Here is a 12,500-nt window from a genome sequence, read left to right on the forward strand (position 1 = left end):
TTTCCTCTTCTTTTTCCTCTTCCAGCCTAACTATCTTGAGCCCGGTGAGTAAGATAGTAAGATAGTTGTTGTTTTTCTCTATCTTTTCTTGATCTTTATTCCTTTCCTCTTCTTTTTCCTCTTCCAGCCTAACTATCTTGAGCCTGGTGAGTAAGATAGTAAGATAGTTGTTGTTTTTCTCTATCTTTTCTTGATCTTTATTCCTTTCCTCTTCCTTTCCTCTTCTTTTTCCTCTTCCAGCCTAACTATCTTGAGCCCGGTGAGTAAGATAGTAAGATAGTGTGTTTTTCTCTATCTTTTCTTGATCTTTATTCCTTTCCTCTTCCTTTCCTCTTCTTTTTCCTCTTCCAGCCTAACTATCTTGAGCCTGGTGAGTAAGATAGTAAGATAGTTGTTGTTTTTCTCTATCTTTTCTTGATCTTTATTCCTTTCCTCTTCCTTTCCTCTTCTTTTTCCTCTTCCAGCCTAACTATCTTGAGCCTGGTGAGTAAGATAGTAAGATAGTGTGTTTTTCTCTATCTTTTCTTGATCTTTATTCCTTTCCTCTTCTTTTTCCTCTTCCAGCCTAACTATCTTGAGCCTGGTGAGTAAGATAGTAAGATAGTTGTTTTTTTCTATCTTTTCTTGATCTTTATTCATTTCCTTTTGCTTTCCTCTTCTTTTTCCTCTTCCAGCCTAACTATCTTGAGCCTGGTGAGTAAGATAGTAAGATAGTTGTTGTTTTTCTCTATCTTTTCTTGATCTTTATTCATTTCCTCTTCCTTTCCTCTTCTTTTTCCTCTTCCAGCCTAACTATCTTGAGCCTGGTGAGTAAGATAGTTAGATAGTTGTTGTTTTCTCTATCTTTTCTTGATCTTTATTCCTTTCCTCTTCCTTTCCTCTTCTTTTTCCTCTTCCAGCCTAACTATCTTGAGCCTGGTGAGTAAGATAGTAAGATAGTGTGTTTTTCTCTATCTTTTCTTGATCTTTATTCCTTTTTCTCCTTCTTCCTCTTCCTCTCCTTTCTTCCTTTCCTTCTCCTTCCTTCCCTCTCCCTTCTTTTCTTCTCCCCTCTCTTTCTCCTCCTCTTCCCTCTCTCCCCTCTTCCTTTCTCTCTCTTCCCCTTCCTCTCCCTTCTTCCTTTCCTTCCCTTTCCTTCCCTTCCCTCTTCCTTTCTCTTCCCTTTCTCTCCCCTCTCTCTTCCCCTCCCCTCCCTCCCCTATCATTATTTGCTCTTCCTTCTTTTATCTTCCTGTTTCCTCCCCTTCCCTCTCCCTTCTTCTTCCTCTCAGTCCCCTTCCTCTCCCCTCTTCCTTTCTTTCTCTTCCTCTTCTCCCCTCTTCCTCTCTCTTCCCCTTCCTTTCTCTTCCCCTTCCCTCTCCCCTCGTCTTCCTTTTATTCTCCTTCATCTCCCCCTCTTCCTCCTTTCTCGTCCCCTTCCTTCTCTCCCCTCTTCCATTCTCCTCCCCTCATATCACTTTCCCCTCTTCTAATTCTATTCATCCTTAATTATATTTTCTTTTTCTTTATCTTATCTTCCCCCCGTGATAATTAAATGCCTATCTACCCTTCTCCTCCCCTCCCTTCTTCCCCTCCTCTTCCTCCTCTTATATCGTACTGAAGCGTCGTTTTACAGATGTTAACTTCTTTGTGTTATGATAATTTTACTTCCTTGTTTATTCATATCGCTACTTTTATATATATTTCATCTTTTATTTGTGTTATTTTTGTTGTTTTCATTAGTACCAAATATCATACCAGTTAGGGAATTACCTTATTTGACTCTATAATTAAGTTTCTACACCTATTTAACGGCCTATCGGTGGTCAATTATATATGAAAATTATAATTATACTTGTTTATTTGTTGTTTCCATTAGTACCAAATATCATACCAGTTAGGGAATTACCTTATTTGTCCATGTAATTAAGTTTCTACACCTATTTAAAGGCCTATAGGTGGTCAATTAAATATGGAAATTATAATTATACTTGTTTATTTGTTGTTTTCATTAGTACCAAATATCATACCAGTTAGGGAATTACCTTATATGACTCTATAATTAAGTTTCTACACCTATTTAACGGCCTATAGGTGGTCAGTTATATATGGGAATTATAATTATACTTCTTTATGTTATTATTATGTATATTTAATCTATGTTAGTTGTGTTATTATCGTTTCCATTAGTATCTTATTTGACCCTGTAATTAAGTTTCTACACCTATTTAACGGCCTATAGGTGGTCAGTTATATATGGGAATTATAATTATACTTCTTTATGTTATTATTATGTATATTTAATCTATGTTAGTTGTGTTATTATCGTTTCCATTAGTATCTTATTTGACCCTGTAATTAAGTTTCTACACCTACTTAACGGCCTATCGGTGGTCAATTAAATATGGAAATTATAATTATACTTCTTTATATGTTATTGTTTTTATATATATTTCATCTCTGTTTCCACTTCTCTCTCTCCCCTCTCCCTTTCCTTCCCCTTCCCTCTCTCTCCCTTCTTCTTCCTTTTATTTTCCTTCCTCTCCCCCTCTTCTTCCTTTCTCTTCCCCTTCCCTCTCCCCTCTTTCTTTCTCTTCCCCTTCCCTCTCCCCTCTTTCTTTCTCTTCCCCTTCCCTCTCCCCTCTTTCTTTCTCTTCCCCTTCCCTCTCCCCTCGTCTTCCTTTTATTCTCCATCCTCTCTCCCTTCTTCCTTTCCTTTCTCTTCCCCTTCCGTCTATTAGTACCAAATATACCTTACCTGCCCCTTCCTCCCTCAGTGTGGCAGCCTCAGGAGACGGGCGGCCTGAGCACCTGGCTGGACAAGGGCCTGGGAGTGCTCGGGGATGTGCTGCCCGTGGCCCTGTCCGTGGTGTGCATCCTGGCCCTTCTCACCTTCCTCGGCCTTGTCAAGATTCCCTTCATCACGAACATCAGGTAAGGACACACACACACACACACACACACACACACACACACACACACACACCTCTCTCTCCCTTCCTACCCTTCCTTACCTTACCTTCCTCCCCCTCTTCCTCTCCCTCCCTTTCCCTGCCTCCCATTCCTACACTCCCTCCCTCCCTTCCCTGTCTCACCCTACCCTTCCTTACCTTACCCTCCTCTCCCTCCTCGTCTCACCCTGCCTCTTACTCTCCCTACACTCCTTCCCTCCCTTCCCTGTCTCACCCTGCCTTTCCGTCCACAGCGAGGCCAGGGCGCAGATCGGACGAGCCTTGGCCAGTGTCGATGTGGACCAGCTGGCCAACACAGTAAACGTGGCCATTGACAAATACCACGAAATGTTTGGTGGCCCTGAGAATGACCTGTACTAGAGAGAGAGAGAGAGAGAGAGAGAGAGAGAGAGAGAGAGAGAGAGAGAGAGAGAGAGAGAGAGAGAGTGAGAGAGTGAGAGTTCATGTAATCGTTTCGTCACAGCTTCCAAGATCTCATTAATTTTAGTTACTTAATACTTATGATTTTATTTGTATTTATTTGTATTTATTATGTTCTTCCTGCGCTGTTTTTTTTCTCTTTATTCCTTTATTTCTTTTTATTTCTTCCTTTATATATATCTTTACTACCCTGAGGACCATTGAGTGTTAAGTAAGATGGTGTTTTCTTTACTTATAAATGGTGTTGTGAATTTATACTTAAGTAGGTGACTATGTACTTTTTTCTATTAGTAAGGCGATCATGTACTTTATATCTATCATTAGGTATTTATTATTTTGTTATTATGTATGATTTTTTTTATTATTTGGGTCAGTTTGTATTTTTTATGTGTTTTCTGTATTTTTTTGTATTTTTAATGTATTTTTATGGATTTTTCTGGATTTATTCTGTATTTTCTGTATTTTTCTGGATTCTTCTGATTTTTTCTGGATTTTTCTGTATTTTTTTCTGTATTTCTGTATTTTTCTGTATTTTTTCGTCAATTACACTGTTTTATCATATCTCAACCTCGTCTTAATTTTACCTGTTTGTTCTTACCTCTGCTATTTTGTTTATTGATTTCTTGTATAATTTATTTTTCATTCAATGTATATATCTTTTTTTTTTCTTTGATTATGTAAAGTTAAGTGATTCTAAGTAAAAGGAAGCAAAGAAGACTACTATTACTACTATTACTACTACTACTACTACTACTACTACTACTACTACTACTACAACTACTACTACTACTACTACTACTACTACTACTACTACTACTACTACTACTACTACTACTACTACTACTACTACTACTACTACTACTACTACTACTACTATTACTACTACTACTATCTTTTTTTATAACTGTCAAAGAGGAAAAATGAAACATATATATACAGTTGGCAACTCTTTATTTGTGTGTGTGTGTGTGTGTGTGTGTGTGTGTGTGTGTGTGTGTGTGTGTGTGTGTTTTCTCTCCTTGTTCCTCCATTCCACCTTCTTCCTTCCTTCCTTCCTTCCTCCCTTCCCTCCTTCCTTCCTTCCTTCCTTCCTTCCTTTACACATTTTCTTTCTTCCTCTTTCATCGTCTTCCTTATGTTCACTATTCCTCCTTTTTCTTCTTCCTTTCTTCCTTTTTCTCTTCCATTCTTCTTGTCTTCTTGTCCTTTTCTTCCTCCTTTTCCTCCTCTCTTCCTCTTCCTTTTCTTCTTTTCTTCCATTTTTTCATCCTTTCTTCCTTTCTTCCTTCTCTTCATGTCTTTATCTTTCTTTTCTTCCTCGTCTTCCTCCTCTTCCTCTCTTCCTTTCTTCCTCGTCTTCCTCCTCTTCCTCTCTTCCTTTCTTCTCTTTTTCATGTGTTAATCTTCCTTTTCTTCCTCGTCTTCATCCTCTTCCTCTCTACCTTCTTTTTTCTCTTCCTCTTCCTCTCTTCCTGTCTTCCTTACAGTCCGCTAGATACAAACAAACAAACAAACAAACAAACAAACAAAAGTTAAAAACGGGCGGAGCGGGGGGCGACGTCAACCCAGGGGGGGGGAAGGGGGGCGTCAGGAGGGGGGGGGTCCAGGAGGAGGGGGGGCCGCCTTCTGTCCTGGGGGGCGGAGTAAGGGGGAGGGGGAGGGAGGAGGGGTTCAGTGGGCTCGGGGGTGAGGTAAGGGAAGGGGGGGTCGGGGGGGGTGAGGTAGGGGGAGGAGGGGGAGTAGGAGGGGTTGAAGTGGTAGGTGGAGGTGGGGGGGGAGGGGGGGCTGGAGGGGGGTGGCGAGAAGGGGGGAGGGGGGAAGAAGGTTAGTGCTTGATTCTTTACTATTATTATTATTATTATTATTATTATTATTATTATCATTATTATTATTATTATTATTATTATTATTATTATTATTATTATTATTATTATTATTATTATTATTATTGTCATCGTCATCATCGTTACTAATATTATTCCTGTTTACTCTGTGTGTGTCTCTGTGTGTGTCTCTGTGTGTGTGTGTGTGTGTGTGTGTGTGTGTGTGTGTGTGTGTGTGTGTAAATCTATCTATCTATCTGCCTGTATGTATGTATGAATCTTGTTATGTATGCATATATGAATCTAGTTATGTATATATGTATGTTTGTATGTATGTGTGTATGTATGTAGAGAGGAAGAGAAGGAAGAAAAAGAAGATGGAAGACATGAAGAAAAGGAAGAGAGGAAGAGGAGGAAGACGAGGAAGAAAAGGAAGATAAAGACATGTATGTATGTATTTATGTATGTATGTATGTATGTATGTATATGTGTATGTACGTACCGGAAGACGGGCTGAAGTGGAGGCGGAGGAGTGGGCGCCGCGGTCTGCCCGGTGAGCCTGAGGGGGGCCGGCGCGGGCGTGGGCATTGACGTTAGCGCGGGGGCGGAGGGCTCGGGGCGGGCTGGGGGGGCTGGGTACACCTGTGCTTGATCGGGGCGGGGCGGGGCGAGGTGGTTCCCGTAGGCAGCCCCGAGGGTTGAGATGCGGGGTATCTGCTGTTGTTGGCCGAGCTGCATGACCTTGTTCCTCTCCTCCATGTGGCTGGGGGGACAGGGCGTGACAGAGAGGCAGGGTACAGGGGGGAGAGGTTACAGGGGCATGAAAGGGGAGGCTGGGGTATATAGGGTATGGCAGGTGAGGAAAGGAAAAGGTGCAGGGTGTGACAGGGAGGGAGGGTACAGGGGGAGAGGTTACAGGGACATGAGAGGGGAGGCTGGAGTATGTCGGCCATGGCAGGGGAGGAAAGGAAGGGTACAGGGCATGGTTAGGAAGGCAGGGTACAGAGGAAATGAAAGGATTCTAATACACTAACGGCTAACATGTTCTAACACGTTCATAACCCCCTAAAGAAAAAGAAACACCCCTCCTTCATTCCTTCCTTCCTTCCTTCCTTCCTTCTTACTTTCTGTCTCCATGTCTTCCTTATGATCATTTGTTTTTCTTTTATTTTTCATTTCTTCCATTTTCTCCTTCGTCTCCCTTCCCCACCTCACCTCCTGACGGAACTGGTGATGCACATGCCCCAGAAGGCGACGATGACGAAGCCCACCCCGACGCCCACCACCGCCGGCCACACCACGTCGTCCGCGTTGCCACAGTCACACACGAGTTCCTCCGACAGGTACACGCACGGCCTGCCAAAGGAGGGGGAGGTTAGGAGGGAGAGGGAAGGAGAGAAGGTGAGAGGGACAGGAGGGAAGGAGGAAGAGGTGAGGGACATTGGCACTATTTATATCTGATATATTCAAATTTCCTCCTCGAACTACTCTACTCTACTCTTTCCTACTCTAACTACTTTTTCGTTTACTTCCTACACTCTGACTTCACCTTCTTTTTCCCTACTCTCTACTCTCCTTCTCTACTCTAACTTCCCTCTTTTTCCCTACTTCCTACTCTCTCTAACTCCACTCCTTCGTCTGTATCTCTCTCCTTCACTTACTCAGGACATTGGCACTTATGTTTGACGCAGGGCAGCCCTTCCACACACGCCGAGGAGTTGAAGCATTCCTCCCCGGGTAGTTTGCCGCCCCCTAAGCCGGACGCATTGGCTGACGTGTTGGTGGCCGTGGTGGTGGGTACGAACTGGGGCTCACACCTCCCCGAACTGCTTTTATAATCGTAGGTCCTTGTGTGGGGGATGTAGAAGGTTAGGTTGGGTTAGTTTAGGTAGGGTTGGTGGAGGCCTTGTATTGGGGGGTTAAATTGAGTTGGTTGGGGTCGCTTTGTATTGGTGGTCAACATGTATTAGTGGAATTTAAACTTGTATTGATGGAACGTACGCTAATACCAGTACTAACACTTATACCAATACCAACACTAACACTAACACTAACACTAACAACAACAGTAACAAGGTCCAACTCACAAGGGGCAGCGGCAGAGACAGCCAATGCAAGCCATATTAGCAGCACACAGTTTGTTTTCCATGCAACATAACTCCAGGTGGCCGAATGTGTCCTCTGTAGGGGGGTAGGGGGGAAGAAGAAGGGTTAGTGGTGAGTTACAGCAGAGGTAGTGGTGGGGTAAGGTAGAGTTAGTGATAGGGCGGAGTAGAGTTAGTTTCAGTGGGAGGGTGAAGGAGAAATAGTGTTAGTTGGATGGTACTTAGTGGTGAGTTAGAGTAGAAGTAGTTTTAGTGGTGAGGTAGAATTAGTGGTAGTGGTAGAGTTAATGGCAGGTTAGAGTCGAGTTAGTGGGAGAGTTAAATATCATATAAAACAGGGGTTAGTGGGATTAGTGGTGTATTAGAGCAGTGGTAGTGGTATAGTGATAAAGTAGAGTTAGTGGTAGAGGTAGTGTTAGTGGGAGGGCACAATAGAGTAGCGTAGGAAGGTAGGAAAGGAGGTGAAGGGAACAAAAAAACAAGAACACAAGTTAAGTTATTATAAAAAGTGTGTCAAAACGTTTTATCTAAGAGCGCCATCAACTCCCCCATTTTCCTCGGTAATACTCTCACGCGGAAGTCTACGGAAGCGCTGTGCCAGATTTCACTTACTCATACATATAAAAAAGGATATTCCAGTCTAATTTTCTGTCATTACGTGCCCATTAGCAGGTGTTATGAAGGCTTAAAGCGGCAGGTAAAGCGAAGGACACCTGAGATTATTGCCTGTGAGTTTGCGTGTGTGTTTGTGTTTATGGGAAAAGTTAAAATAATAAAAATAAAAAAAATAGAAAAGTTGAGAATGTGCTTGAGTGAGTTATTTGTATTGTTTAGACGCTTTCTGTATTTCTCCTTATCTATCTATGTGTCTATCTATCTATGTGTCTGTCTGTTTATCTGTCTCACCGCTGGTCTGGGGTGTTGTCTCTCTCTCGTCCACTACCGTTGTTAGTGTTGTGTTCGCCCCAGCACCTACAGAAGAGAGGTTATTATTGTTATTATTATTATTATTATTATTATTATTATTATTATTATTATTATTATTATTATTATTATTATTAGTAGTAGTTGTAGTAGTAGCGGCATCGTTACAGATAAAAAGGAAAATACACACACACACACACACACACACACACACACACACACACACACACACACACACACACACACACACACACACACACACACACACACACTTTCTCTTTCTAATCCAAAATCAACATAGCACATTATAATACAAAATTCGTACACACACACACACACACACACACACACACACACACACACACACACACACACACACACACACACACACACACACACACAAAGCAGGGACTCGAACTGCATTGTTATCTAAAATTGACGAGAAACGAAGTAAAAAGGGCAAGGGGAGGGTGATTGTGGTGATGGTGGTGGTGGTGATGATGGTGATGATGGTGGTGATGATGATGATGGTGGTGATGGTAAGCAGGTAAATATAAAGTTCATTACGGTGTTTGTACAGGTGAGTTTTCTTCCCCAGGTAGATAATAAGGAATAATGTTTTGGAGGAAGAGGAGGAGGAGGAGGAGGAGGAGGAGGAGAAGAAGAGAGAGGAAGAACAAGAAGGAGAATAAAGAATAAATGGAAAAAAGAATGAAAAAAAAAGTTAGGAGAATGAGAGGACGAGAAACAGTAGTAATAAAAAAGGAATAAGAAGGAAGAGGAGGAGGAGGAGAAGGAGGAGAAGAAAAGAGAGAGAGGAAAAACAAGAAGGAGAATAAAGAATAAATGGAATAAAAGAATGAAAAAAAAAGGTTAGGAAAATGAGGAGAACGAGAAGAAGCAATAATAAAAGGAATAAAAAGGAAGAGGAAGAGGAGGAGGAGGAGGAAGAATATAAAAAAACAGGCAATATATAAGTCATAAGAGTAGAAAGAGGAAGAAGAGGAGGAGAAAGAGGAGACGTAAAAAAACAGGCCATATATAGGTCATAAGAGTAGAAAGAGGAAGAAGAGGAGGAGGAGGAGGAAGAGTAAAAAACAGGCCATATATAGGTCATAAGAGTAGAAAGAGGAAGAGGAGGAGGAGAAAGAGGAGACGTAAAAAAACAGGCCATATATAGGACGTAAGAGTAGAAAGAGGAGGAGGAGGAGGAGGAGAAAGAGGAGGCAGACAAAAGTTCAAGGTAAAGGGTAGCATCAGGCACTTTGTATATATTATTAATGTTTATCGACTTAGGAAGAGGAGAGGGAGTGAACAGACCAGGGAATATGGGCGTGGCAAGGGAGAGGAGGAGGAGGAAGGGAGAGAGAGAAACACAGAGGAGAGGAAGAAGTGGAGGAGGAAAGAGGGAGAGGGATAAAGAAGGGAGAAGTGAAGGAGATGATTGGGAGGGAAGATTGGAGAAGAGAGAAGGAGAGAAGGGAGTGGGGGAGGAATTGGGAGAGTGGAGGAAAGGTCAAGGAGAAAAAGAGGGAGATAACAAAAGGAGAAATAAAGAAGGAGGAGGAATAGTTTAAGGTAGGAAAGGGAGAGCTTGTAATATGGGCGTGAGGGAATGGCCGAGGAAGGGAGAGCTTGTTATATGGGCGTAGGGGAATGGCCGAGGAAGGGAGAGCTTGTGATATGGGCGTGAGGGAATGGCCGAGGAAGGGAGAGCTTGTAATATGGGCGTGAGGGAATGGCCGAGGAAGGGAGAGCTTGTGATATGGGCGTGAGGGAATGGCCGAGGAAAGGAGAGCTTGTAATATGGGCGTAAGGGAATGGCCGAGGAAGGGAGAGCTTGTGATATGGGCGTGAGGGAATGGCCGAGGAAGGGAGAGCTTGTGATATGGGCGTAGGGGAATGGCCGAGGAAGGGAGAGCTTGTAATATGGGCGTGAGGGAATGGCCGAGGAAGGGAGAGCTTGTTATATGGGCGTAGGGGAATGGCCGAGGAAGGGAGAGCTTGTGATATGGGCGTAGGGGAATGGCCGAGGAAGGGAGAGCTTGTGATATGGGCGTGAGGGAATGGCCGAGGAAGGGAGAGCTTGTTATATGGGCAAAGGGGAATGGCCGAGGAAGGGAGAGCTTGTGATATGGGCGTAGGGGAATGGCCGAGGAAGGGAGAGCTTGTGATATGGGCGTAGGGGAATGGCCGAGGAAGGGAGAGCTTGTGATATGGGCGTGAGGGAATGGCCGAGGAAGGGAGAGCTTGTGATATGGGCGTGAGGGAATGGCCGAGGAAGGGAGAGCTTGTGATATGGGCGTAGGGGAATGGCCGAGGAAGGGAGAGCTTGTGATATGGGCGTAAGGGAATGGCCGAGGAAGGGAGAGCTTGTGATATGGGCGTAGGGGAATGACAAAGGAAAGGAGAGTTTGTAATATAGAAGTTAGTCTTTTTTTTTTCGTCTGTCAAATTATCGCGTCGTGCAAGATAAAAGCAGTTAATGACAAGAGCTAATTTTAGGACGTTGTAAATTATCGGTTACCTGAATGTCGTCTCTTTAATTACAGGTGAGAGGGGCGCGGCGCTCCCCTCCCTGCGAACGACCCTCTCATATTGAAGAGTTTGTGGTATTTTATTCTTTCTTTCTCTCTCTTTCTCTTTCATCAAGTTAATTAAGTCAGACTTTTCATGCGTTTATTATGTTTTTTTTTTATTCTATTTAGAAATGTAAAGTGGAGGACAAATTACAAGGAACGCGAAAGTAAAAGTTAATTAACCTGTCCATTAAGTCGAATTTCACCCGTGGAGTTTAGATTAGGGTGGAGAAAAAAGTTGAGCCACGCGTTGAGTTGAGTGTTTGTTAGTCAGGCGTGGGTGTGAGTCATGAGTTTGTGAGTCACGCCCTTGGAAGTCGCGAAGAGGAGGAGGAGGAGGAGGAGGAGGAGGAGGAGGAGGAGGATACGAGGGGTGTGTTCTTAGTCACTCCCCCTTGAAGTCGTGTGGGGAGGAAGGGGAGGTGAAGAGGAGGAGGAGGAGGAGGAGGAGGATACGAGGTGTGTGTGCATTATTGTGTCTAACTTTTTTCCTTTTTTTTTAATCCATGTCTTTCTCCAGTAATTTCTATACCACCAACACAGCATTCCTTCCTCTCTTCGCTAACTTGAAAGGGCAATTTGTGTTTCTTACTTGGTTTGTTTTACTTTGTTTTTCCTGAGGTGTTTTTCTTTGTTGAGTTCGTCCTCTCACCGATCCCTGAGGCACTCCACTCTCTACAAGTCTCCATTCATGTCCTTTACCACTGTTTTCATCTCTCTTCCCCTTCAGTAACTTTCCATCCAGTTTTTCATGTTCCCTTTCAATCCTCTTCTATTTGCCAGCTTCCATAGTTGTCTTGTATGTGGAACTTTCTTAACGACGCTTTAAAAACAAAACTCGGAAAATCGTGACCAATGACTTGTATATGTGAAGAGGAAGAGTTTGTGTTACTTTGTGTTTCTTTCTCTGGGTGATTAAGCACAACGAGGAGCTGTGTGTGTGTGTGTGTGTGTGTGTGTGTGTGTGTGTGTGTGTGTGTGTGTGTGTGTGTGTGTGTGTTGTCCCTCCTTTTAGGCAACATTACCGCGTGTGTTGCGTGGCGTGTGTCGTCAGAGCTCAGGTTAATTAAGTCTTTACATTCCTCCTTTGTGACCTGCTTGGCGGCCTCCACGTTAATGGCCTAATGACGTCATAAGCTCCGACACGTGACCCGCAAACACATGTAGTACTCACACCTGACCAGCACACACCTGCCTCACAAACACCTGACTAGCACACACCTGCCTCACAAACACCTGACTTACAAATACTAGACTAACAAACATTGGACTCCTTAAAACGTGGCTCACAAACACTGACTTACAAACACCTGACTCACAGACACCTGACTCACAAACACCTGACTCACAAACACCTGACTCACAAACACCTGACTCACAAACACCTGACTCACAAACACCTGACTCACAAACACCTGACTCACAAACACCTGACTCACAAACACCTGACTCACAAACACCTGACTCACAAACACCTGACTCACAAACACCTGACTCACAAACACCTGACTCACAAACACCTGACTCACAAACACCTGACTCACAAACACCTGACTCACAAACACCTGACTCACAAACACCTGACTCACAAACACCTGACTCACAAACACCTGCCTCACAAACACCTGACGAGCACACACCTGACTCACAAACACCTGACTCACAAACACCTGACTCACAAACACCTGACTCACAAAC

The 12,500-nt window shown here is 43.4% G+C and overlaps 2 protein-coding genes across 2 annotated transcripts in view; one reads left to right on the forward strand and one right to left on the reverse strand.

Moving 5' to 3' along the window:
* Positions 1-3,730, forward strand: part of LOC126985254 (uncharacterized) — a 4,135-nt gene extending 405 nt beyond the window's left edge. The window contains exons 2-3 of the mRNA XM_050839874.1: positions 2,757-2,913; positions 3,185-3,730. Coding sequence (XP_050695831.1) covers positions 2,757-2,913; positions 3,185-3,311 — 284 coding nt within the window. The 3' untranslated portion in view covers positions 3,312-3,730. The remainder of the gene's footprint in view (positions 1-2,756; positions 2,914-3,184) is intronic.
* A 1,173-nt stretch (positions 3,731-4,903) lies between these two features.
* Positions 4,904-12,500, reverse strand: part of LOC126985181 (histone-lysine N-methyltransferase 2D-like) — a 9,791-nt gene continuing 2,194 nt past the window's right edge. Inside the window, exons 3-7 of the mRNA XM_050839736.1 lie at positions 7,282-7,375; positions 6,856-7,041; positions 6,410-6,550; positions 5,697-5,957; positions 4,904-5,156 (exon numbers count right to left, since the gene is read on the reverse strand). Coding sequence (XP_050695693.1) covers positions 4,904-5,156; positions 5,697-5,957; positions 6,410-6,550; positions 6,856-7,041; positions 7,282-7,375 — 935 coding nt within the window. The remainder of the gene's footprint in view (positions 5,157-5,696; positions 5,958-6,409; positions 6,551-6,855; positions 7,042-7,281; positions 7,376-12,500) is intronic.

Source organism: Eriocheir sinensis, chromosome 59, assembly GCF_024679095.1.
Source record: "Eriocheir sinensis breed Jianghai 21 chromosome 59, ASM2467909v1, whole genome shotgun sequence".
In the NCBI taxonomy this organism is placed as follows: Eukaryota; Metazoa; Arthropoda; class Malacostraca; order Decapoda; family Varunidae; genus Eriocheir; species Eriocheir sinensis.